Source organism: Sus scrofa, chromosome 4 (assembly GCF_054392235.1).
Source record: "Sus scrofa isolate SSC_HxYL_T2T_F1_AM1 chromosome 4, Sscrofa_HxYL_maternal_Yorkshire_Landrace_v2.0, whole genome shotgun sequence".
Taxonomy (NCBI): Eukaryota; Metazoa; Chordata; class Mammalia; order Artiodactyla; family Suidae; genus Sus; species Sus scrofa.
Genome location: NC_139386.1, coordinates 54,698,490 through 54,722,992, shown reverse-complemented (window position 1 = coordinate 54,722,992; position 24,503 = coordinate 54,698,490). Strand labels below are relative to the sequence as shown.

Here is a 24,503-nt window from a genome sequence, read left to right as displayed (position 1 = left end):
AAACGTCTGATTTTGTTTTTGTTTTTGTTCAGTTTTAATCGCTTGGATCTACCACCATATAAGAGTTATGAACAACTAAAGGAAAAACTTCTTTTTGCAATAGAAGAGACAGAGGGATTTGGACAAGAATGAATATGGCTTCTTGTCTTGGAGGAGCTCTTGCATTTAAATACCCCAGCCAAGAAAAATTGCACAGATAGTGTATATAAGCTGTTCATTATGTACAGTGAATTTTCTGAACCTCTCAAAGTATAAATGTTTTCCGTTCTTCCACAGAAATATGCAAAACAGCTCATCCTTTTCTACTTTATTTATTGTTCCCTTGAAGTGACTGACCAGGAAAAAGATCATCCTTAAATTTTCAAGCAAACAAGAGACTTTATTAAAAATAATAAGTATATATCTATATAAGCATTTATGATAGTGGCTCTAGTTTTATAGAGCTCTGAGTGTATTAACATGACAGCCATTCATTCAAAAATAATCTGGATTTGTTTTACCTTGTTTCTGTTATCCAGGGAAAGTACAAATTGCTCCATGTTTTTTCTCCCTTTTGTAACATCTCCTGAAGGTGTTTAGTTGCATGGCTGTTCAGGAAGGTATTAAGGGCTTAGGCCAAATCTTACTTTGAATATGTTAAAAATGCTGCTGGCTTTTTGAAAGACAGGTGCTTGAACCTGTCAATTTGTTTTAAATAAATATAATAGTTGAAAAATTTCCCTCTTTGCTACATCACTAATACTGTTAAATTCATGAATGAAACCATAACTTAAATGAAAGTCGTGTACTAACTAGATCCATTACATTTAGTTTATTCTAGAAATTAGAATTCATTGAGCAGCATAGAGGTTTGTTTACATGTTACTTTGGGATGCTAGGTATTTGTGGGATTAAAGAGAATCAGGCACTTCTGTACTTTAGTTTTAAAATTTGTAATGTTCTTTAAATTCATAATAAATTGATGCAATTTGATACTTAGGAACATATGAAAAGGTAATGTGAACTTTTCTGCTTTTGTGTTCAAAGTTTTGGTTTTATAAAGCCAGATGGATTGAAGACTTAAATAAGCATTCAAACACTCAAATAAGTCTAATGATTCTCTGTTACTGTTTGAATATCTTCATTCCTCTTAAAATCACAAAAATTCTGTGTATCTGAATAAGTATAAAAAAATATTTTGCCCCCGCCCTTTTTACATAGATTATTTTGTCCTAAATAAATAACACTTTGTTTTTCACTATCAAGGGCATTTGCTGAACTGCAAAGATGTATAACAAATTAAAATCTGATGTGAATGATATTAATGCTACTTTAACAAGCTGGGCTTCCTTAATATAAAAATTTAAATTTACATTTGTATCATGATTTCAGTATGCACTGTAAATTTCAATAACTTAGAAATTGTTTTATAACCATGAGAGTGACGTCTTAGAATGTTATCTGTAACATTTCACTAAGTACATACAGAAAATACTAGTATACAGTTTAATTTCCCTAAAAAATAGTTTTTATTTCGCCAAAGTTTTATTTTTCTACATATTATTTTAGATTGTGTTTTGCATTTTTATTCAAAACGCATAGTAAAAATGAAATAAAGTCAGTGATCCACTTGGGTTGAATAACTCCTTTCCCAAATTCTGATTACTGACATTCTAATTATTTTCAAGCCTAAAGAATTGAAAACAAAACAAACTAATGTATAGGGCAGACTATGCAATAGAGGTGACCAGTCTTCAAAAGGGCTACTTATTATACCATGAAAGAACCACTGCTGGATGAATTTTGCCATGACAGAAGTTACCATCATTCAGTAATGTGAGAACACCATGTAGCAGATTTGACTGAAGACAAGAAGCTTTCAGGATACCCATTCCTCTCCTCACTTCAAGTAAGAAATCACTGTACAGTAGATGAAGCTACACAGAGCCTACAGAAAGACCAAACCACCTTTGGAGAACTCATCAGGGCCTTTAGCCTTTCTTGCCAGTTATAGAAATCCAGCTCTATAGGCAGGATTTATTACCTTGATTTATCCACTCAGTGGCAGTGAGAGAAACCTGAAACTTTCTCCCACACCTCTTCCCACATCTGTCCTGTGCAGTGCTGGGCAGAGAGAAATCAGAAGCACAAGGTTCGCTGTACCTCAGCACAGAGGAAATGTGCAACAGAGGGAGCTCAGAGACAGGTTCATGTTGTCACTTCATTTCAGTGACACTCCCGACCACCACTAGTAAACTGAGCCGTCAGTGGATCACAGATGACACAGTTTCATCAATCAGATTAGTTGTCTGTCTTCCAGGGAAAGAAGCGACAAGTAGTGTTTTTAGTTTGTTTTTACTACTTCCAGGACAGTTATAGCTGAAAGGGGTTAATGAAACCTTTTGCCCTCCAGGCTTTTGTTAGCCACCTAATTCCTCTGGTAGTCAAAACTAGATTGGCTGGTCAACAGTATTGCCTGACTGGTGTGTTACATCTGAACTGGGTAAACTCCATGTATTTGATAAGAAAAATAGCTTTGTACTTCCCAAAGTGTGGAAACTCATAACTGCAAATTCTTTATGAGGTTCCTGAGCTGTCACCTGGGGAAATGGTAGTTCTGGGAGCTGTATGGATGCACTGCTACACAGACAACTGATGTAAGGTCATCTGTTGAATGTAAGGAGACATGACATTGATCTGCTGGACCAGCTGTAGTTTCTGTCCTATAGCCTTCTGAGTAAACTGGTGCCAAATGAAGCCTTGTAGGCTTTTGAGTGAATATTTGGTTGAAGCTAAGATCCTTTAGTGGTATTATAGAAGTCAAAACAAATCTTGTAACTGTTGAAATGGGCAGATAGACATTCTCTTGTAACATTCCCCACTCTTCTTAATCCATTGAACTTAAAAGCCAGACTTGAGGTCTACTGAGGATTTAGTCCCTCAAGGGAAAAGCTTAAACCATAACAGAGGAGCCTTTATCTTCCTGAGGCTCCTTTGTACCTAGTGTGTACCTTTCAGTCATAAGATAGAAACAGGTTATTGTTCTAAGAGGGCTGAGCAATGAATTAAATGAATAGGATTATTCATTTAATAAATTACATGGCCTTTGCCAAAGTAATCGACCCCTTCTGTTTTTTCTTCCCAGGCACAATCCAAAAGAGGTTGTACTATGAGTGCCTGCAAAAAAAAAAAAAAAAAGGAAAAAGAAAACCCAAGCCAACAACAAAGTGGCATCTCCCAGATTCTCAATTTTCTCTCTTCAACTCAACCGAGGAGAAACACAATCAGATGATAATGGCATTTTTAAATATTTACTGGTACTCATGGTAAATCCTCTGTACATGTTCTCTAATCCATCAGGTTGTTGGGTTTTTTTTTTCTCCTTGTAATTGTGCTTATTTTAAAAAGTGAATCCAAGAGAAGTCATTTTTTAAAAGTTCACAGTCTGTGATTAAACATTCAGTTAATTTTCTGTTGGGAAAATTTTTGGTAACAAGAAGTTAATTGAGAGCCTTCAAGTTCTTGCAGGATAACAGCCACTTTCCAAATCAGGTTTCTTTTCTCATTCTTAAAAGAAGGAAGGAAACATATCCACTAGAGGCAGTTACAATCACCCATAGCCTGTGTCTGTCATGTTTAGAAGACAACACTACAAAGTTCTTTTTACACATATGTGGAGAATAGGCATCTTAAACTAGCAGTCGGCTTTGAAACACCCAAGGAGAGAGTCAATTGGAGACTGCACCGGAAGAACATAATGGGTCCCAGGGTTCTCACTCTGAGTGGGTAATGCCAAGAACCAGTGTGAGGCCTGCCAAATCAGATTCCTGGGAAGTCAAAGAGGTTGAGAAAGCACACAGTCAGAATCTTGGGAAGGTGCTACATCTTGGAGACGGGAGCTATCTCCTTGTAAAAGGGAAGGAAAATAACAGCTCTGTAGAAGACCCAGCAATCACACTCCTGGACGTTTATCCCAAAGATGAATATTTACGTTGATATTAACTCATACCTAATGTTCTTAACAGCCAAAAATTAGAAACAGCCTAAAATTAGAAACAGCCTAAACGCCCTATGGTAGGTGGTTACATAAACCAGTACAGCCATACAGTGAAATATAATGAACAATAAAAAGGAATGACCTATTGACTAAATTTAGGTGGACCTCAAAGGAGTTATGCTGAATGAAAAAAAGCCAGTCTCAAAAGGTCACATACCGTATGACCTGAACAGATTAGAGATCGTCAGGAGTAGGGATGGTGGCAGGGGAGGTAGATGGGTGTGACTGTAAAGGGAAAGCACTAGGGATTTCTTTGATGGAACAGTTTCTGTGCCTTGATTGTGGTGGCAATTAAAAAATAGACGTGTGGAGTTCCCTTCATGGCGCAGTGGTTAACGAATCCGACTAGGAACCATGAGGTTGCGGGTTCGGTCCCTGCCCTTGCTCAGTGGGTTAACGATCCGGCGTTGCCGTGAGCTGTGGTGTAGATTGCAGACGTGGCTCGGATCCTGCGTTGCTGTGGCTCTGGCGTAGGCTGGTGGCTACAGCTCCGATTCAACCCCTAGCCTGGGAACCTCCATATGCCGCGGGAGCGGCCCAAGAAATAGCAACAACAACAACAAAAAAAGACAAAAAGACAAAAAAAAAAAAAAAAATAGACGTGTGACAAAATTGTGTATAACACACAAGTGAGAGCACTGAACATCTCCTGGTTTTGATATAGTACTATAGTTACAGGCAAACTGGGAAAAGGATATATAGGACCTATCTCTTATTTTTTTTGGCAACTTCTTATGAATCTATGATTATTTCAAAATTAATTTTCTTTTAAAAATTCAAAGACAGACCCTCCCCTCCATAAAAGTCTTTATTACTGAAAGATACCTCATTTTACAAAAAACATTTGGCAGAGAGTACTACTGACCTAATCTGAACTCCTTACCTCCCATTTTATAACCTGGCATTGCTGGTAAATCCACACACAAAAATCACACTAGGCAGAAAATAATATTCAAAGTTACTCTTAAGGAAAAACTAAAAAGGAGGACATTGAAAATGAAAATGCTCAACAAAAGAAACTAAAATTTTTAACACAATATACTAATATGAATTAAATGTGAATCACTGTACACAGGAAAAAAATCCAAATTAGAAATACAAAATCTCAGAACAGGACAAAAAATGTGAAGATATGAAATGCCTGCTAAGTGAAATCAGGAAAGTTTGAAGAAAAAGACAAAAACGTCTCAGAAGTGAAGACAGACTAAGGAAGAAAATACATAACCAAAAATAAACTAAGGGACATGGAAGACAGAAATGGAAAAAAGCCAAGAAAATGAAACTGAAAGAGGTAAAAAGAAAAATCAAAGTGACAAACATAAAAGGCAAAGATCTAATATACATATAATTAATTGGAGTCCCTGAAATACAATGAAACAGTGTCTTCTCTTAAGTTCGGTCAATAGGCCCTGCTGGAATGAGAGACAAATCTGTAAGATTTTTTTAAAACACTTAAACGCAATGTATGATTCTTGAATTTTTTAAAGTGTGAGATATTTTTGGAATATTTGAGGGTATATGAATATCACTGGTCTGGAGTAGATACTATTAAAGAATTACAATTAGATATTTTTAAAGAATTCTCGTGATAGAGATGTTTTTGTTTAGAAGGATGGCCTTATTCTGAGACAATGCATGCTGAAGAATTTAGGGATGAAATACATGCTGTCTACAATTTCAAGTTTAGAAATACAAGTATATGAATATATACACATATATAGGTAGAACACAGCAAAAGATTAGCAACTGTTGAATGTTATTAGCAATTGATGGGTGTATAGAGTCCAGTATTTTCATTTTTCTTTTTTTTTGAAAACATACATCAACAGAAACAGCACATACCTCACAATATTAAAATGTTTTTCCTTTGAGAAAAATCCACCTACATGTACACTCTCAGATTTCTAAGTGGCATTCAAGCTACTACTTTTTATAAAACTTAAGATTTTGTACTGGTGGCACCCCTAATAAATAGCATTGTCCTATATATTTAAAACATCTTAATTTCCATTTCACCCTTGAGTTCCATGTTCCTTTCACCACATTAGGGAATAGAATTTGGGCTCTGCCTGTGACAAATCTATCCACTTGTAAGACTACCTCACATTTAACAAAAAGAGAAAAAAAAGCAACACTCCATTTTCAGTCCTCTCCTGACTTGAGTTCTTTCCTTACACAGGTTGGCTCCAAGATACATCATTTAACTGCTTTACACCAAGAACCCTCATCATGCTAACCTAACTTTCACTGCACCTTCTCTGCAAGATCTCAACTCTGAATCAGTCCAACTTGAAAATGCACTCCCCCATGCCACCTCTTCCACAAAGCTTTCTTTTCTTGATCTCCTCCCATCATGATATAACCCAATCCTGCTTAGAAATCTCATAGCACTTTGTATTCCTGGTGTCTCAGACACACTATCTCTGCCTCTAAGCCATGGAGATATCTACCACTCTTATAGCAGTTATTTCTTTTGCCTTGTTACTTGTGAAGAAATCTAGAATTTTGTATATTTTGTTAAATGGTCACAACATTAAAAACTGATAAAACATCCATAGAACAGTTAGGGCTAATATATTTATTATCTTTATAATTTGATGAAAAGGTGATGTTTCTTAAATATTTCATGGAAAAATTCCTCAGTTCTTATTACTGAAACCTGTGAGCAACTGAGCAGCTTCTGTCTGTACCTAAAATGGAAGAATATATGTTATAAACAGTACATCATTGAGATCAACTTGTGAAATTTAAGTTTATAATTTCTAAGGGTTTGTAAAAAACCAGAACTGCACATTGTAAGAATAAAATTTCTTAAGAACTCTTAGAGATGAGATTCTTAGAGAATTCTTCCACATTAGTACATATCCCTTGCCTTTTATGTTTTAGAAATCTTACTTGATCTGTTGTATATGTCAGACAAATAATTCTATAATATAGCAAGTAATTCATACATTGGTTGATAGTAACTAAATATTTACCATAATATTTGAAATAAATACTTATTTAACAATATGCATGTTAACAAGTAAGTTTTTTAAAGAGGTTCTTAACTCAAAGTTACTTAATAGTGCCTCATTGGAAACCTATTCACTTTACTTCATTGGAAATGTCTTACCTGTTTATCCTCCTCTGTGTGTGCTGGATAGTCCTTGGCTTTTGTTAGCCAGAAAGCAGCAAGCTTTTTGTTATGTAGCTTCAAATATGTCTTTCCTAAAAGAAGTAAGTTTTTGCTGTAGAAGTTTGGATCCACTGTATAGAAGAAAGAAAAACATTTCTCAGATGAAGTGGTATTGCTCTTATTTTTAAAGGCTTAATTTTTTAGTCTAAATTCTAGTAATATAGTTGTGTGATCAATAAATGATTAGGCTAATTAGAATTCTCTAAAAAACTATAAAATAACTACCGTATCAGTTAGATAGCTATATTACTACCTATATATATAGTACCTTGCTAGGCACTATATTACTTACACACATTTCTCATTTTCACAACAATTTTATGAAGCAGATACTCCATTTAACAGATGGAAAACTCAAGGTCCTGAAAGAACGTAAGCTCCCCCATGAGGACATTTTCTTTCTATAATGTCTTTTGTTCCCTATATCCTAAGTGCCTAGAACTGTACTCAGAATACATTTGCTGAATGAACCTATGAATGAATACATGGGATTCTCACTAACTTCATTAATTCTTTACGCAATTTCCTTCTATCAAGCCAGGACCCTACTATATTCAAAGCATATGTTTTCATGGATATAATTTATGATTCACTCCATTTACTCCTTAACCCAAAATTGTTTTGCTTTAACTTGAACATATTTATGAGATGCCATGTTGATGTGCTTAAGGTCTCCATGGAGTTAAGTAAATTAGTTAATCCATTCATCTACTGACTCAGCATTATTTGCCAAGCAATATGTACTAAACAATGAGGATACAATTTTGAGCAAGCAGACAGGATCCTTATTGTCCCTGAATCCAGTTTCAGACATGTAAATAAATATTCATATTATGGAGTGATAAGGGCATGATGCAGGAAGTAAAAGGTACTAAAACTATAGGAGGAGCCCTATTTTGCGATTAAACATCGAAGTCTCTTTGAGGAAACTGCACTCCCAGATCATATTTATATGATATGTAAAACTACCATCATGAGAGGATATCAACAGAAGGTAGTAACAGATAGCTATAAGACCAGATACTATAAAACTCTTAGAGGAAAACCAAGGCCAAACACTCTGCGACATAAATGACAGCAGCATCTTCTCAGATCCATCCCTTAGAGTAATGACAGTAAAAACAAAAATAAACAAATGGGACTTAATTAAACTTAAAAGTTTCTGCACAGCAAAGGAAACCCTAAACAAAACGAAAAGACAACCCACAGAGTGGGAGAAGATCTTTGCAAATGAATCGACTGACAAGAGTTTAATCTCCAAAATTTATAAACACCTCCTACTGCTTAATACCAAAAAAATAAACAACCCCATCAAAAAATGGGCAGAAGACCTAAACAGATAGTTCTCCAAAGAACACAGACAGATGGCCAAAAAACACATGAAAAGATGTTCAACATCACTCATTCTTAGAGAAATGTAAATCAAAACCACAAGGAGGTCCCACTTTACACCAGCCAGAATGGCCATCATCAAAAAGTCTACAAACAATAAGGGCTGGAGAGGGTGTGGAGAAAAAGGAACCCTAGTACACTGTTGGTGGGATTGTAAATTGGTGTCCCCACTGTGGAAAACAGTATGGAGATGCCTCAGAAAACTAAAAATAGAACTACCGTTTGATCCAGGAATCCCACTCGTAGGCATCTATCCAGAGAAAACCTTGACTCGCAAAGACACGTACTCCAATGTTCATCGCGGCACTATTTTCAATAGCCAAGACATGGAAACAACCTAAATGTCCACTGACAGAGGAGTAGATAAAGAAGGTGTGGGAGTTCCCGTCGTGGTGCAGTGGTTAACGAATCCGACTAGGAACCATGAGGTTGTGGGTTCGGTCTCTGCCCTTGCTCAGTGGGTTGACGATCTGGTGTTGCTGTGAGCTGTGGTGCAGGTTGCAGACGCGGCTCGGATCACGCATTGCTGTGGCTCTGGTGTAGGCTGGTGGGTACGGCTCCGATTAGACCCCTAGCCTGGGAATCTCCATATGCCGTGGGAGCGGCCCAAGAAATAGCAAAAAGACAAAAAAAAAAAAAGAAGGTGTGGTACATATACACAATGGAGTATTACTCATCCATTAAAAGGAACGAGATACTGGCATTTTTAGCAGCATGGATGGACCCAGAAATTATGCTATGGGAAGTCAGCCATATAATGAGACACCAACATCAAATGCTATCACTGGCACATGGAATCTGAAAAAAGGACACAATGAACTTTGCAGATCAGATACTGACTCATGGACTTTGAAAAACTTATGGTTTCCAAAGGAGACAGTTCAGAGGGTGGGGGGATGTACTGGGGTTCTGGGATGGAAATCCTACAAAACTGGATTGTGATGATCATTGCACAACTAAAAAAATTTAAAAAATAAAAAAAATATGCTCAAACACAAACTATTAGAAGAAAATCCCTTGTTGTCACGCAGAAAAAAGAAAAAAAAAATGTGTTTTTTAAATTGCATTGCTATCAGAGTTCTCTTGTGCTGCAGTGTGTTAAAGATCAGTGTTGTCACTGCAGAGGCCTTGTGACAATGCCGTGTCCTTAACCCGCTCTACCACAAGGCAACTCCCTGATTAAGTTTTATAAATATATATTTGCAATGTTTTTTTTTTCTCTTTTTTTTGGTGAATTTGGTAACAAGCTTATGTCCCTTACTTCACTGGTTTGTGCTATTAATACTCGGAAGGATAAATTCAGGATAGGCTGATGTTAGTTTTCTAGTCTGGCTATTTCTTCAAAGTAAGAGTGATAGGAACCTCTTTGTCACAAAAGAATACATCTACAACAGAACAAAAACCAGCCTAGTTTAAAACCAGAAAGAGTTCCCATTTAAATGCCATCTGAAACTTGCTGAGAGTCCATCTTAAAAAAATACTTTTTTTGTAACTATGTAAGGTGATCAGTATTGACTTAATATTAGGATCATTTTGCAATGTATACAAATATAAAATCATTGTTGTACACATGAAGCTAATCAAAGTTATGTCATTTATACTTGTTTTTAAAAATATGAATTTTAAATTAAAATAAATGCCTCTGATTAGCTGTGTGATTTTGAATAAACAGTTACCCTGTCAAAGCCCAACTCAAAAAGAAAGGTTGAATTATATCAAATGAAGGACCATTCTAGAATTGCAGCTCTAAATTTAGTAGCAGCCTATTTCTTACTCAGGTGATCTTTACCAAATAAGGACTTTAAAAATCATTTGAAGAGATCCTGCTATGGCTCAGCTGGTTAAGAACCCAACATAGTGTCCCTGAGAATGCAGACAATCCCTGGCCTCACTCAGTAGGTTAAGGATCCAGTGTTGCTGCAAGTTGCAGCATAAGTCACAGATATGGCTCAGACCCTGCATTGCTGTGGCTGTGGAGTAAGCCTGCAGCTGTAGCTCTAATTCAACCTCTAGCCCAGGAAATTCCATATGCTGCAGGTACAGCTGTAAGAAGAAAAAAACTTTTTTAAATAAAAATCATTTGACAATATCGAACTCAAAAAGTGTATCAGAATAACTTTTGTTTAAAAAAAACCCCTATCATATATGAAGCATTCATATAATCTTAAATATATTTGTATGTGAAATAAAAAAATATGTTACCTTGCTCTGCCCTGTGAAAGTAGCCTAAGGCCTGTTAAAAACACAAAAAGCCCAAACATAATGAAAAGGATTAAAACAGGATCAATATTAAAAAACCGTTTTTTCAAAAGATCTATTTCTGTATTAAATATAGGCCAGGAAGTAAATGAAAACATCTTAAAGTAATGGTCCTCTATTAAAAAAGTCAACTCATCAACAGTGAGTTAACATAGCAAAATTGAACGTAACACTATTAAACCATTAGAGAACAGATTACAATATGTGGACCGTTTGTAGTAATAACTTGATTGCTCCTTAGAATGTGTACCAAACCAGCATCACATGCAGAGAAGAAAACATTATCTTTGCAACTCGGATATTTTGATCTTTCTTTTCTTAAATCATAACAGTAACTACCATAATAACTAGATAAAATCAAAAGCTGTTTACTCAATGATACACAGGTTGTACCAATCAGTTTTCAAAAGTCCTTTATTACTGAAATTCCTATATAAAAGCTTAATGTCAGTCTGAAACTCTGCTAATTCTTCTTGTCTCACTTAAATTGTTTCCATAATGCATTAACTGACAATTGATTTTTTTAGATACATAACTAATCTGTTATGGTAGAGCTGACTGTCTTTTTTTCTTAGAATGCACTCTTTTAAATAACAATAAATATTTCCCAACTGTGTTCTAATTATACAACTAAATGTTCTTTACGTCACTGTAGTTTCCTAAAAAACAGAAAGCTCATTATAGGTATTGGGAAAGCTTTTTCAATTGCTACTTTTTTACTCTGAAAATTCTATGATGAGTAAACCCAAAATACTTGCCCCCAAATCCCTTTCAAATGTTATTTTTAACAGGAAAAGCAAAAGGCCTTGGAAATATGAGAGACTATGAGCCTTTCAAATTTGCTTTAAAAAGATGTTATGGAAGTTCCCTTGTGGCATAGCAGATTAAGGATCCGGCACTGCCACAGCTGCGGCACAGGCTACAACTGTGGCATGGGTTTGACCCCTGGCCCGGAACTTCCATATGCAGCAGGTGCAGCCGAAAAAAAAGTATAATTACTCTTCATATATCAATACAAGCACATGCTTTAATATCCAGGTAAATGATTGTCATTGTAAAAGAATGGGTACCTAAAACATGCTGAGAAACAGTTGTTCTATTTTATGACTTCAATATGGTATAGATTTCAAACAGAAAATGAAGTAGATTTTTAGCCATGGGTTATTTTGGCTGAGAGTATACCAGAATTATCAGCCATTCATCTAAAGAAAAAAAAGAAACACTCACCAGTCATGGATAATAAGTATTAAGCCTTTGTGATAAGATAGTTGCATTGGATCAATAAAAATGTGCTCAAGTCCCTCACTGATCAGCTCTCCAGGTGGCACTGCAATTAAGAAATCAGTACTAACTTAAAAGACATCACACTACCTCCTCATAGGTGGAACTAGGAGGAGCTGCAAACAGCATTTTAGCAATTCTTCTTTGATACCAGGGCATTTCAGCAAATGTGTAACACCTATAGGGAAATAAAATGACATTTACACATTTGAATTGCACCTTCTTAAAAGAGAATAAACATCTTAACAGATATAAAAAGAATCATTTCCTGTTGTATGTTTAAACAGCTTGTATTTTTTACATAATATCTAGTAGGTTAATATTCTTACTGAATTATCTAGATATTGACTTATACTTACTATCAATTAGGGTGCATTTTGTGACTAAGTATAAAGAGTAAGCAATATTTATAATATAGTAATGATAACAGTACATTCACCACTGAGTGCTCACTTTGTGCCAAGTGCTGAGCTAAGTGATTTTCTCATCTACTCCCTACAATAACTAAATGAGATAGAATCATTACCCCTATTTTTTATATAAGAAAAACTAACTCAAAGAAATTTTTTAAAAAGAGACAAGTAACACAACTAAATGATATGCATAAAAATAACAATGGCAACCAACAATTTAAAGTTAACATTTTTGAAAGGGTGAAAAAATTATCATCCAAAACTCTCAACAACTTTCTGAAGTAGAAAAAAGTGTTGGATCTTTGCTTAGGCACTGAACTACCTGAAGAAGAAACTGTACCTCACTCAGGTTTGCTCACCAGCATCTGAATTACTGACTGTCCCTCAATTATCATTGATCTTCAGTAAGTGTTTTGTTAGTTAAATAGATTCTTTATCCTGAAGAATATTTACTTCTCTTTAAGAGTCTGATACAGGACTTTGCACTGTTAGCCCTCTTAGGTGACAATAAATACTGCTCTGCCAAACTACACCCAAAGAAAACAGTGGCAAACATGCTGCAAGAAAGGCTCTCAAGCCAGAAAGTATTTAACACATTGGTATACATTTGTACCAGTAAAATAATGATGTGCTTTAAAGCAAAAGTTACATAAAAATGGAAAGATGTGAAAGTCAGATATATTACTCCTCAGATGAATCAAACTTTTGACACATTTTGAAGATGCAAAGACCCTTTTAGGGCATCCTACTGTACTGCTATAGTTATATTAATCTAATTTTATCTAGTCTGGTAAATACTAGTCTTTCCCAGAAAGGGAATTTAAAGGTCAAAAAAAAAAAAAATTTCAATGCTTTTTTTAGTCTTAGTACATGTTTCTAAATGATCTATGAATAACAATGTTTAGCATGTCCACAATCAAATTTGGTATTTTCTAAATAGTAAACAATAATCAGTACAACTGCTACTTAATATAATGGATTAAACACTCTTGACTGATAAATAATATTTTTAAATATTTCTATTTTGCCTTCTTACATACTACAAAATAAGGTATGGATACATACTATAAAATAAGACCATACTAAATACCTATGAAATATTTATTTGAAGTTTTCTTACCAAATACCCATAAGGTGAATTGAGGTAGCATCTTTAGGGTTCAATTCAATTGCTTTCTAACAAGAAATAAGAAAATGAATCATATTTGTTTATTGAACACTAATATGTACTTTACTATGTTTGCTGTAGAAGGCACAATTCAAGAAAAATTTTGCAACCAGGCATTTCAATTTTTTTTTTTTTTTTTTTTTTTGGTCTTTTTAGGGCAGCACCCACAGCATATACGGAGGTTCCCAGGCTAGGGGTCAAATTGGAGCTACAGCTGCTGGCCTACGCCACAGCCACAGCAATACCAGATCCAAGCCACATCTGTGACCTACACCACAGCTCACGGCAATGCTGGATCCTTAACCCACTGAGCAAGGGCAGAGATGGAACCTGCGTCCTCATGGATACTAGTCAGATCCATTTCCACTGAGCCACGATGGTAACTTTCCATTTCAATTTTTCTACGATATTCAACACCAACTTTCTTTCTCTTGTTTTTTTAATTAAATTTATTTCAGTATATTATTAACAGCTTGTACTAAGGTTACTATTTTATAAGGTTCAGAAACTGATAATACGATTTATCAAGATGAGAGAACACATGAAATCTGTAAATGAATTTAATTTTGAAAATAGTAATAATCTATAACTTTCAATATTTCTTCTAGATTTAAGGAAAAATAAAGTTCTTTTTGACAAATCCTATATGAATATTGAGTAAAAGTATTCTTTTTTTTTTTTTTTGGTCTTTTTTTTTGCCATTTCTTGGGTCACTCCCGTGGCATATGGAGGTTCCCAGACTAGGGGTCAAATCACAGCTGTAGCCACCGGCCTATGCCAGAGCCACAGCAACATGGGATCCAAGCCCAGCTCAAGTCTGACCTACACCACAGCTCACGGCAACACCGGATCCTTAACCCACTGAGCAAGGCCAGAGATCGTACGTACACACAATCTCATGGTTCCTAGTCGGATTCATTAACCACTGAACCACGACGGGAACTCCACAAGTATTCTTTCTTAAAAGAACAAAATATATAATAATTTTAGAAAGTCTCTTCCAGTTTGTAGATTTTAACTTTCCCATCTAAATTTAACAAAGGCAAAATAAATAGTACTTACAGAATTTATTAATAGAATAATTATGTGCAATATAAAATAAACTGGTAAAGTCTCCCTAATTTGTTTACTATGTACAAGTCCTATATAAATTAATGTAAAGCATAAACTACACAATAATTTTAAAGAAATTATCCTTCCTTTTATCCATGATTATGTCGAAAACTGCTAAGGAAATACCACAGATTAATGTTAATCCTATTAAAGATAAAAATTCCTTTTGTAAAAGTAAAGACTTCCTAGCTTATGCTTTTCTATAAACCCACATTTTCACTTTTATTTGATAATGTGAGATACACATTATCAAATATGTGTACCGGTTACCAGAGTAAGCTCTGAAGCCAGACCACCAGGGTTCAAATCACAGCTCAATGACCTCTAAGTTTTTGACCTTGGCAACTTCTATATTCTTTCCATGCCTGCGTTTCCTCTTGTACAGAATCAAGAAAATAGTACACCAACCTTACAGGGTTGTGGTGAAAATTAAATGAGCAAGTGATAGGAGGTGCTTAACACAGTAATCTCCTCTATCACCAGAATCATTATTTTTACTCCCCATAAATGCCAGACACCTTATTATTAACACTGGTTAATGTCAGTAGCAGGAGAGGTAATAGGTAGAGTAAGGCTCACCAGGTATGACTTGGCAGAAATCCTGTTTCAATAATATGAGTAAGAATCAGCGTGTAAAAAGAATCTGACCTAATTTTTACTTTTCTATACATAGTGGTATGATTTATTATACCAAAATATATTTAAAAGTATACACTCGGAGTTCCCGTCGTGGCGCAGTGGTTAACAAATCTGACTAGGAACCATGAGGTTGCGAGTTCGATCCCTGCCCTTGCTCAGTGGATTAAGGATCTGGTGTTTCCATGAGCTGTGGTGTGGGTCGCAGATCTAGCTCGGATCCCACGTTGCTGTGGCTCTGGCGTAGGCTGGCGGCTACAGCTCTGATTAGACCCCTAGCCTGGGAACCTCCATATGCCATGGGAAGCAGCCCTAGAAAAGACAAAAAGACAAAATAAATAAATAAATAAATAAATAAAAGTATACACAATTTATATTCTAAGCAACCTTTCCCAAATTGGAGTTCTACTAGAAAATTAAGCCCTACAGGGAGTTCCCATCATGGCACAGTGGTTAACGAAACCAACTAGGAACCATGAGGTTGCGGGTTCGATCCCTGGCCTTGCTCAGTGGGTTAAGGATCCGGCATTGTCATAAGCTGTGGTATAGGTCGCAGATGTGGCTCGGATCCCGCGCTGCTGTGGCTCTGGCGTGGGCCAGTGGCTAGAGCTCCAATTAGACCCCTAGCCTGGGAACCTCCATATGCCGTGGGAAGCAGCCCTGGAAAAGGCAAAAAGACAAAAAAAAAAAAAAAAAAAGAAAGAAAGATAATTAAGCCCTACAAATAATTATGTGAGTAAGTATATTCTCCATTCTATTAAGAATGGTATAGAGCTAGTCCATTTTGATGCAAAGGAGAGAGGTTTATTCATCATATACATATATGGATGACTTAGGGCATTAGAGTTAATTTTCTTTGGGGATGGACTGAAAGGAGCTACTTTCAAGCAAACCTCTTCTTTTATAATTCTGTCATTAGTTTAAGTGTCTTCAATAACAAAGCAAAGAATTTCTTACGACTTTAGATTAATAATGGAATATACTACTGAAATAGAAGTAGTATAATTGATCTTTTGTATGTAAATACTAAACACTGTCATTTTAAAAATATACCTAAGGAGTTCCCGTCGTGGCGCAGTGGTTAATGAATCCGACTAGGAACCATGAGGTTGCGGGTTCGATCCCTGGCCTTGCTCAGTGGGTTAACGATCCGCCGTTGCCGTGAGCTGTGGTGTAGGTTGCAGACGCGGCTCGGATCCTGCGTTGCTGTGGCTCTGGCGTAGGCGGGTGGCTACAGCTCCGATTCAACCCCTAGCCTGGGAACCTCCATATGCCGCGGGAGCGGCCCAAGAAATAGCAACAATAACAACAACAACAACAAAAAAGACAAAAAAAAATAAATAAATAAATAAATAAATTTAAACTACTTAAAAAAAAAATATATATATATATACCTAACACATACATGTTTGAAAATTTACACAAAACATTAGTTATTTTAAAATAGTCTATAGCCTTCACTGTTTCTTGGGGGGGGGGGGGGGCACATACCTGTAGCATGTGGAAGTTCACAGGCCAAGGATCAAACCCGAGCGACAGCAGCAACCCAAGCCACTGCAGTGACAATGCCAAATCCTTAACCCACTGTGCCACAAGAGAACTCCTCACTGTTCCTTTAAAGTATACATTAATATACTTTCTGTGATACTTCATTATTCACATTGGAAGTTATTTGTCATGTATTTCTATGTTCCAAGGCACAGAATAATTTGAATAATTTATCTAATGCCACTGAGTAAATTACTGTGTTTCATTGACTCTAAGATAACATAAAAGTTAGGACACATCATTATTTTACGTACCATAGTGGTAGAAAAAAAGTACTGCCAATTTTAAGATACCACTGATTATGTATAATTCAATCTGATTTCAAAGGTCTAAAAATGTGAAAAATGTATATTATTAAATTGAAATATGTTTGTGTGAATATATATATGTGTCTATATATATGTGTGTGTATGTATACACACACACACACACACAATTGATGCCTGAATAAGAAGCTAGGTCTCCTGACTCCCAGTCTAATGATCTTTTCCACTAGTCACTACATTTACTAGGAAATGAGACTATAACCATAAATATGCTCATTTTCATCACTTTCTCTTCCTTTGTATTTTTGAGAAGGTCTATAACATCAAAATAGAAATAAATACACTGGGTTTTCAGCTGCAGGTTTTTTGTTGTTTTTAGACAATGGAATAGAGTGCATGCACACCATGAAATATATAGCTCCTGGAGAAGTTCTGGGACCTAAGGAAGGGCTTACTATAAGTCAGTAAATTAACTTTGGGAAATCATTAACACACCCTAGAGTTCCCTGATGGTACAGTGGGTTATTAGCACTGTCACTCCTGCAACTCAGGTTGCTGCTGTGGTGAGGGTTTGATCCCTGGCTTGGGAATTTCCACATGCCATGGGCGTGCCCCTCCTCCACCCACGCCCCCACCAAAAAAATACACATAGATCGTAATCGTATATATTACTATTGGGAGTGGTATGTCAATTGTACTAGACTGTTAGATGAGACCACACCTCCTGGCACTCAGGACTTTGTATAACCCCCTCTCTGGTCCTGGCCACGTGACTTGTTTAGATTGACAGGTCATTGCCAAGTGAGATGCAAACATGCTCAATAAAATTTTGCACAATGGAACTTTTCCCTTGCAACATTCACTCTCGGAAGCCAGCTCCCATGCTAATAAAGAAGCTTGGGCTAGACTACTAAATGATGAGAAGAAAAGTAAAGAGAAACTGTCATAGAAGAGAGGACATCTTGTACATTCCTGTCCCAGCTGAACTCCAGGTGAATGTGGCCATCTAAATGATCTCAGCCACAAAGAGCAGAAGAGGAGCACCACTGTGCACGGTTAATCCACAGAATTGTAAAAGTAAATTTTCACTGTTTGAGGTCACTAAGTTTTAGGTGGTTTGCTATACAGTAATAGATAAGTGAAGTAGAAATCTATCCAGAAAACTAATGACTTTTAAAATTCATCAGTACCTCAAAATGCTCCTTGATAATGTAGGCATTTGCAATTTTAGCCTTGATTCCTTCATAATCTCCAACATCGCTAATACAGATTGCATACCACTAAAAATAGGAGAAAAAAAGGTGTAAGAATAACAATAATATTCCATTCAATAAAAGGTGAAACTGGATAACTATTTCTCAGTAGTCATTCTCATTCAACAAAAAGCTGAGCACATGTGATACACAACTGTATTAAATATAGTGGAATTAAAAAGAAAAAGTGGACATAGCCCTCAAGGAATTTAAGGATAAAACATGTTTATAAAGAACTGTAATACAAGGCAGAGAGTAGTGAATCTCTAAGAAAGTTACCAACAAATGGGAAGATGATGATTCATATTTATGACATGAATATAATAATTTAATATTTGTTATTTTATTTTCTCATTCTCTTTTCTGGAACTGTTTCTTCCACATCTGCATTGTTATAGTACTAACAGCCACATCTGCCAAACTGTGACCTTGTGCCCATACTCATAGTTGGACAACAAACCCAAACTGAGACAACCTGAGCTTCTTCCCTAAGAACTGGATCAAAATATCCAAGCTGCTATGTAAAGTCACAAGACTTAGCAAAACAAAAAAACTTCACTGAAGATTTGCAGATAAGAGCAAAGAGGAGAGACAATGAAGCCTCAGAGCAATCAAGCCAGTTTTTCCTGAAGCCTAAATGCACTCTGCCTTGGGGTTCTGTGAAGTACAAGTTTCTTATAAACACCCACCCTTTCTTTTTGTTTGAGCTTGTATCTGTGAATTTTTAATAATTATAACTAGAAAAAATTTAAAACTTCTGTTTAAATCCATTCTCCACCAAAATTTTTTGTATCTTGATATTTTTATTGAAAATAAAAAAGTATAACACAAACCCCTCTCTATACACTATGCTTAGTTAATCTCCATTAACAGTCACCTGATTGCCCAAAGTCAGATGACTAGAGGGGACACACAGGGTTTCAAATCTGGTGCTCTGATCTTTTCCCACATATTAGGGCTTTAGAAAAAATCAGCTTCTCTTATGCATTTAACTGTCATCAAAGCAAACCCAGGAGTTTCCTGTCATGGCTCATCGGTAACGAATCCAACTGGAATACATGAGGATGCGGGTTCGATCTCTGGCCTTGCTCAGTGGGTTAAGGATCCAGTGTTGCCGTGAGCTGTGGTGTAGGTCACAGATGCAGCTCAGATCCCATTTTGCTGTGGCTGTGATGTAGGCTGGCGGCTCCAGCTTCAATTCAGCCCCTAGCCTGGGAACTTCCGTATGCCATGGGTGCAGCCCTAAAAAGATGAAACACACACACACACACACACACACACACACACACACACACACACACAAACTTACGAATGAATCCTAAAAATTCTGCTTAGATTGAAATTTAGTGAGGTACAACTGTTAGTGAATGATCACGTTAACAAGAGCTGATGGTCGGAACTGTATCATGGCTGATTTTTATTTCCATAGTTGTACTTTTTTTCAATTTCCAAAATGCCTATTTTCTGTAACAAGTTTACATTATTATTTTAAAAAAAAAACTTTCCTTTTATAACAGATAGATATTCTAGACAAGAAGGGGTAATAGATACTATACTACCTTCTTGCCTGAAACACTAAAATAAACAGACAAAATACAAGAAACAGACTCTCAAGATATCACACATCAAGCAATAATGATACCTGAGAGCCAAGAAACAAATGAGGTGAGCCATATGACTGCCCTGGAGTAACTTCCAGATTGAAGCCCAGGGAGGCAAAATAGGCCAAGGAGTCTCTTTGCTTTGATGAGATGGAACTGGGAGTCTGGGAGAAGCCCAGGTGGTTGAAGTTCACAGAGTAGTGTACTCTGACAGAGAGCTGACCAGAGCTAGAACTCTGAGAACACAGGGTCACCCTTGAGCATTCAGCAGAGTAGAGATTATGGCTTGCATGTAAAGAGACTACCCAAAGCTGGGAAAAGAACCACCAGAAAGGTTTGGAAATATAGAGCTCACACAGAACTAGAAATATCAGTTGTAGGGAAAAAAACGAAAATAAAACACTTTGAGATTAAATGTTACTCTAGTCCTGCTTAACAAAAAAAGACAGGCGAAGAGGAGTTCTCTTGTGGCTCAGTGGGTTAAGGATCTGCATTGTCACTGCAGTGGCACAGGGACAGTGCTGTGGTGCAGGTTCCAACCCTGGCCCTGAACTTTCACAGGTGTGACCAAAAAAGATTTAAAAAAAAAAAAATAGAAGCTACAGAAGGGGAGAAAATATTTGCAAGTCATATATCTAACAAGGAACAAGTCAGAAAATATTCTCTTACAACTCAACAATAGAAAGTCAAGTTCAAAAATGGGCAAAGAATTTAAAGACAATTCTCCAAAGAATTTATACAAATGTCCAATAAGTACATGAAAAGATGCTCAATATCATTAGTCATTAGGAAATCAAAACCATGATGAGATACCACTTCAAACTTGCTAAGACAACTGTAATTTTTTTTTTTTTAGCCGTGCCCGTGGCATGTGGAAATTCTCAGGCCAGGGATCAAACCTGTGCCATAGCAGCAACCCAAGCTGCTGCAGTGACAATGGATGGTGTAATTTTTAAAAATAGATAATAACAAGTCTTAACAAAGATGTGGAAAAATTAGAACCCTTATATACTGCTAGTAAGGCAATAGAAAATGGTATAGCCACTTTGGAAAACAATTTGACAGTTTCTCAAAAAGAATTACATAGAATGACCACATGAACCAGAAATTCCACTATTAGGTATATACTCAAAAGAATTTAAAACAGATAATTTAAACAAATACTTGTGCACGAAATGTTGATAGCTACACTATGAACAATAGCCAAAGGCAGAAATAACTTATATGTCCATCAACTAATGAACAGATAAACAAAATGTGGTATACAGGAGTTCCCGAGTGACCTAGCAGGTTAAGGATCTGGCATTGTCACTGTACGGCTCAGGTTTGATACCTGGTCTGGGAACTGCCACATGCCATAGGCTGCAGCCAAAAAAAAAATGTGGTATACAATGAAGTGTTATTCATTCATAAAAAAAAAATAAAGTACAGATAAATGCTACAATGTGAACGGACTTCAAAAACCATATAAGTGAAAGGTGTCAGACACAAATTATCCTATGTTATGTATGATTCCACTTCTCCAAAACATTCAGAGTAAGAAAAGCCTTAGAGACAGAAAGCAGATGAGTAGTTGTCAGGAGTGAGGAATAAGAGGAAACAGAGGAGTTCCCGTGGTGATGCAGTAGAAACGAAACCAAAGTAGGAACCATAAAGTTGTGGGTTCAATCCCTGGCCTTGCTCAGTGGGTTACAGATCTGGTGTTGCCGTGAGCTGCGGTGTAGGTCACAGATACAGCTCGTATGTGGCGTTGCTGTGGCTGTGGCGTAGGCCAGCAGCTTGTAGCTCCAATTTGACCCCTAGCCTGGGAACCTCCATATGCCACGGGTGCAGCCCTAAAAAAAGCAAAAAAAAAAAAAAAAAAAGGGACTAGAGAGTGACTATTTAATGGGTACAAGGTTTCCTTTTGGGGTGATGAAAATGTTTTGAAACTAGATAGAGGTAATGGTTGCACAACACTGTAAATGTATAAAATGCCAATAATATAAAAATGCCAAATGTATAAAATGGTTACTTTTAAGTTATGTGAATTTACCTCAATAAAAAAAAAGAGTGGAGGATCCCATTATGGCTCAGCAGATTAAGAACCTGACAAGGTGTCTGTGAAGACGAGGGTTCAACCCTTGGCCTCGCTCAGTGGGTTAAGGACCTGGTGTTGCTGCAAGTTGTGGCACAGGTCGAAGATGCAGCTCGGATCTAGTGATGCTGTGGCTGTGGTGTAGGCATGCATCTGCAGTTCTGATTTGACCCCTAGCATAGGAATCTCCGTATGTCACAGGTGCAGCCATAAAAAGGGGGAAAAAAAAAGAATTAAAAGCAGGTATTCACACAAAAACTTGTATGTAATTGTTTATAGCAGCATTATTCATAATAGCCAAAAAGTGAAAACAACCCAAATGCTCATCAGCTGATAATAAACAAAAATGGTACATGCATACAATGAAAAGTCATTCAGCCATAAGAAGAAATGAAGCACTGCCACATACTTCACATCCATGAACCTTGAAAATGTTAGCTAAGTGAAAGAAGCCAGACACACAAAGGCCACATATTATAGGATTCTATTTACATAAACTGTAAAATAGGCAAATTCATAGAGACAGAAAGTAGCTCGGTGCTTGCCAGAGAACAGGAGCAGATAACTGGGACTAACTGATAATAGGTATGGAGTTTGTGCTGGGGTAATAGAAGTGTTCTGAAATTAGATAGTGGTGAAGGCTGCACAACATAGTTAATGTGCTACAAACCACTCAAGTGTATATATTACAATAGTGAATTTTATATAATGTAAAGAATATAAAATAAGTAAAAATAAAAGAATTATCTCCTCACAAGAGTACATATTAAATATAAAGACACAAGTTAAAAGTGAAAGGACAGAAAAGGATGTAACATGTTAACAATCAAAAGAAATCAGGAGTTCCCATCGTGGCACAGTGAAAACGAATCCGATCAGGAACAATGAGGTTTTGGGTTGGATACCTGGCCTTGCTCAGTGGGTTAAGGATCCAGTGTTGCCATGAGCTGTGGTGTAGGTGATAGACACAGCTCAGATCTGGCATTGCTGTGGCTGTGGCGTAGGCTGGGGTAAAAGCTCAGATTAGATCCCTAGCCTGGGAACCTGCATATGCCACAGGTACGGCCCTAAAAGGACAAAAGACAAAAATAAAATAAAAATAAAATTAAAAAAAAAAACAAAAAACAGGAGTTCCCGTCGTGGCACAGTGGTTAACAAATCCGACTAGGAAACATGAGGTTGTGGCTTCGATCCCTGGCCTTGCTCAGTGGGTTGAAGATCCAGTGTTGCTGTGAGCTGTGGTGTAGGTTGCAGACGCGGCTCGGATCCCGAGTTGCTGTGGCTCTGGCATAGGCTGGTGGCTACAGCTCTGATTTGACCCCAGCCTGGGAATCTCCATATGCCACAGGAGTGGCCCTAGAAAAGGCAAAAAGATAAAAAAAAAAAAAAAAAAAAAAAAAAACAGCAAAAGTTGTTACATTAATGTCAAAGTGGGCTATAAGAAGACTATTTCTAGAAATAGAGGATTATTTTACAATGATAGAGATAATGCATCAAGAAAATATAACAATCCTAAATGTTGATATTACTTTCTTTTTTTGCTTTTTAGGGCCATACCCACTGCATATGGAAGTTCCCAGGCTAGGGTTCAAATCGGAGCTGTAGCTGCTGGTTTACACCACAGCCACACAGGATCCAAGCCACAGCTATGACCTACATCACAACTCACATGGCAATACTGGATCATTAACCCACTGAGTGGGGCTAGGGATTGAACCCTCATCCTCATGAATCCTAGTTGGGTTTGTTACCACTGAGCAATGACAGGAACTCCTTCTATTACAAATAAAAGCACTTTACATGGTATAAAAACTAATAAAGCTACAAATAGAAACAAACAAATCTACAATTATACTTGGTGATTTCAACATCCCTGTCAATAATTTATTGAAGTAGACAGAAAATCAGTAAGGATATAGAAGACTTGAACACCACTGTCAACCAACTTGACCTGAATGACATTTATGAGATACGCCCAACAACAGCTGAATATTCTTTCACATGCAAAAGGAACACTTACAAAGATGGACCATATGCTGGGCTATAAAAACAACTCTCAGTAAATTTAAAGGGTTTGTATGTTTTATTCTTAATATGAACAAGTAGTGGTGGTAAGTGGGGGTGGGAGAAGATGGAATAATCCCTTAAAGGGAACATTTGGAAATGCATGCAGCAGAATCTGGTTGTCACAATGACTTGGGGGCTCCACTGAAGACAGTCTAACATGACAGTGAGGTTCTAATCCAAAATACCAATAATGGCCCAGAGCTTCCCCACAGTGT

The 24,503-nt window shown here is 36.7% G+C and overlaps 2 protein-coding genes across 32 annotated transcripts in view; one reads left to right on the top strand and one right to left on the bottom strand.

The window, feature by feature from the left end:
• WWP1 (WW domain containing E3 ubiquitin protein ligase 1) overlaps positions 1-19,375 on the top strand; it is a 139,021-nt gene extending 119,646 nt beyond the window's left edge. For 11 of the 22 annotated variants that reach the window (XM_085021125.1, XM_085021116.1, XM_085021113.1 and 8 more), the window contains one exon: positions 33-1,240. In XM_085021125.1, coding sequence (XP_084877251.1) covers positions 33-132 — 100 coding nt within the window. In that variant the 3' untranslated portion in view covers positions 133-1,240. Of the gene's footprint in view, positions 1-32; positions 1,636-3,124; positions 7,049-18,941 lie in introns of those variants that run through there. The other 11 variants (XR_014843033.1, XR_014843032.1, XR_014843029.1 and 8 more) reach the window with 4 other exon arrangements.
• The window catches only part of RMDN1 (regulator of microtubule dynamics 1), a 43,042-nt gene continuing 20,023 nt past the window's right edge, over positions 1,485-24,503 (bottom strand). For 2 of the 10 annotated variants that reach the window (XR_014843061.1, XR_014843059.1), the window contains exons 5-10: positions 18,481-18,570; positions 13,680-13,735; positions 12,093-12,324; positions 10,809-10,839; positions 7,152-7,285; positions 1,485-3,806 (exon numbers count right to left, since the gene is read on the bottom strand). Coding sequence is in view for 4 of the 10 variants with exons in the window: in XM_013996638.3 (XP_013852092.1) it covers positions 3,753-3,806; positions 7,152-7,285; positions 10,809-10,839; positions 12,237-12,324; positions 13,680-13,735; positions 18,481-18,570 (453 nt within the window). In the remaining 6 variants the exon portion in view is untranslated. Of the gene's footprint in view, positions 6,727-7,151; positions 7,286-10,808; positions 10,840-12,092; positions 12,325-13,679; positions 13,736-18,480; positions 18,571-24,503 lie in introns of all 10 variants that reach the window. The other 8 variants (XM_085021153.1, XM_005662992.4, XM_013996638.3 and 5 more) reach the window with 5 other exon arrangements.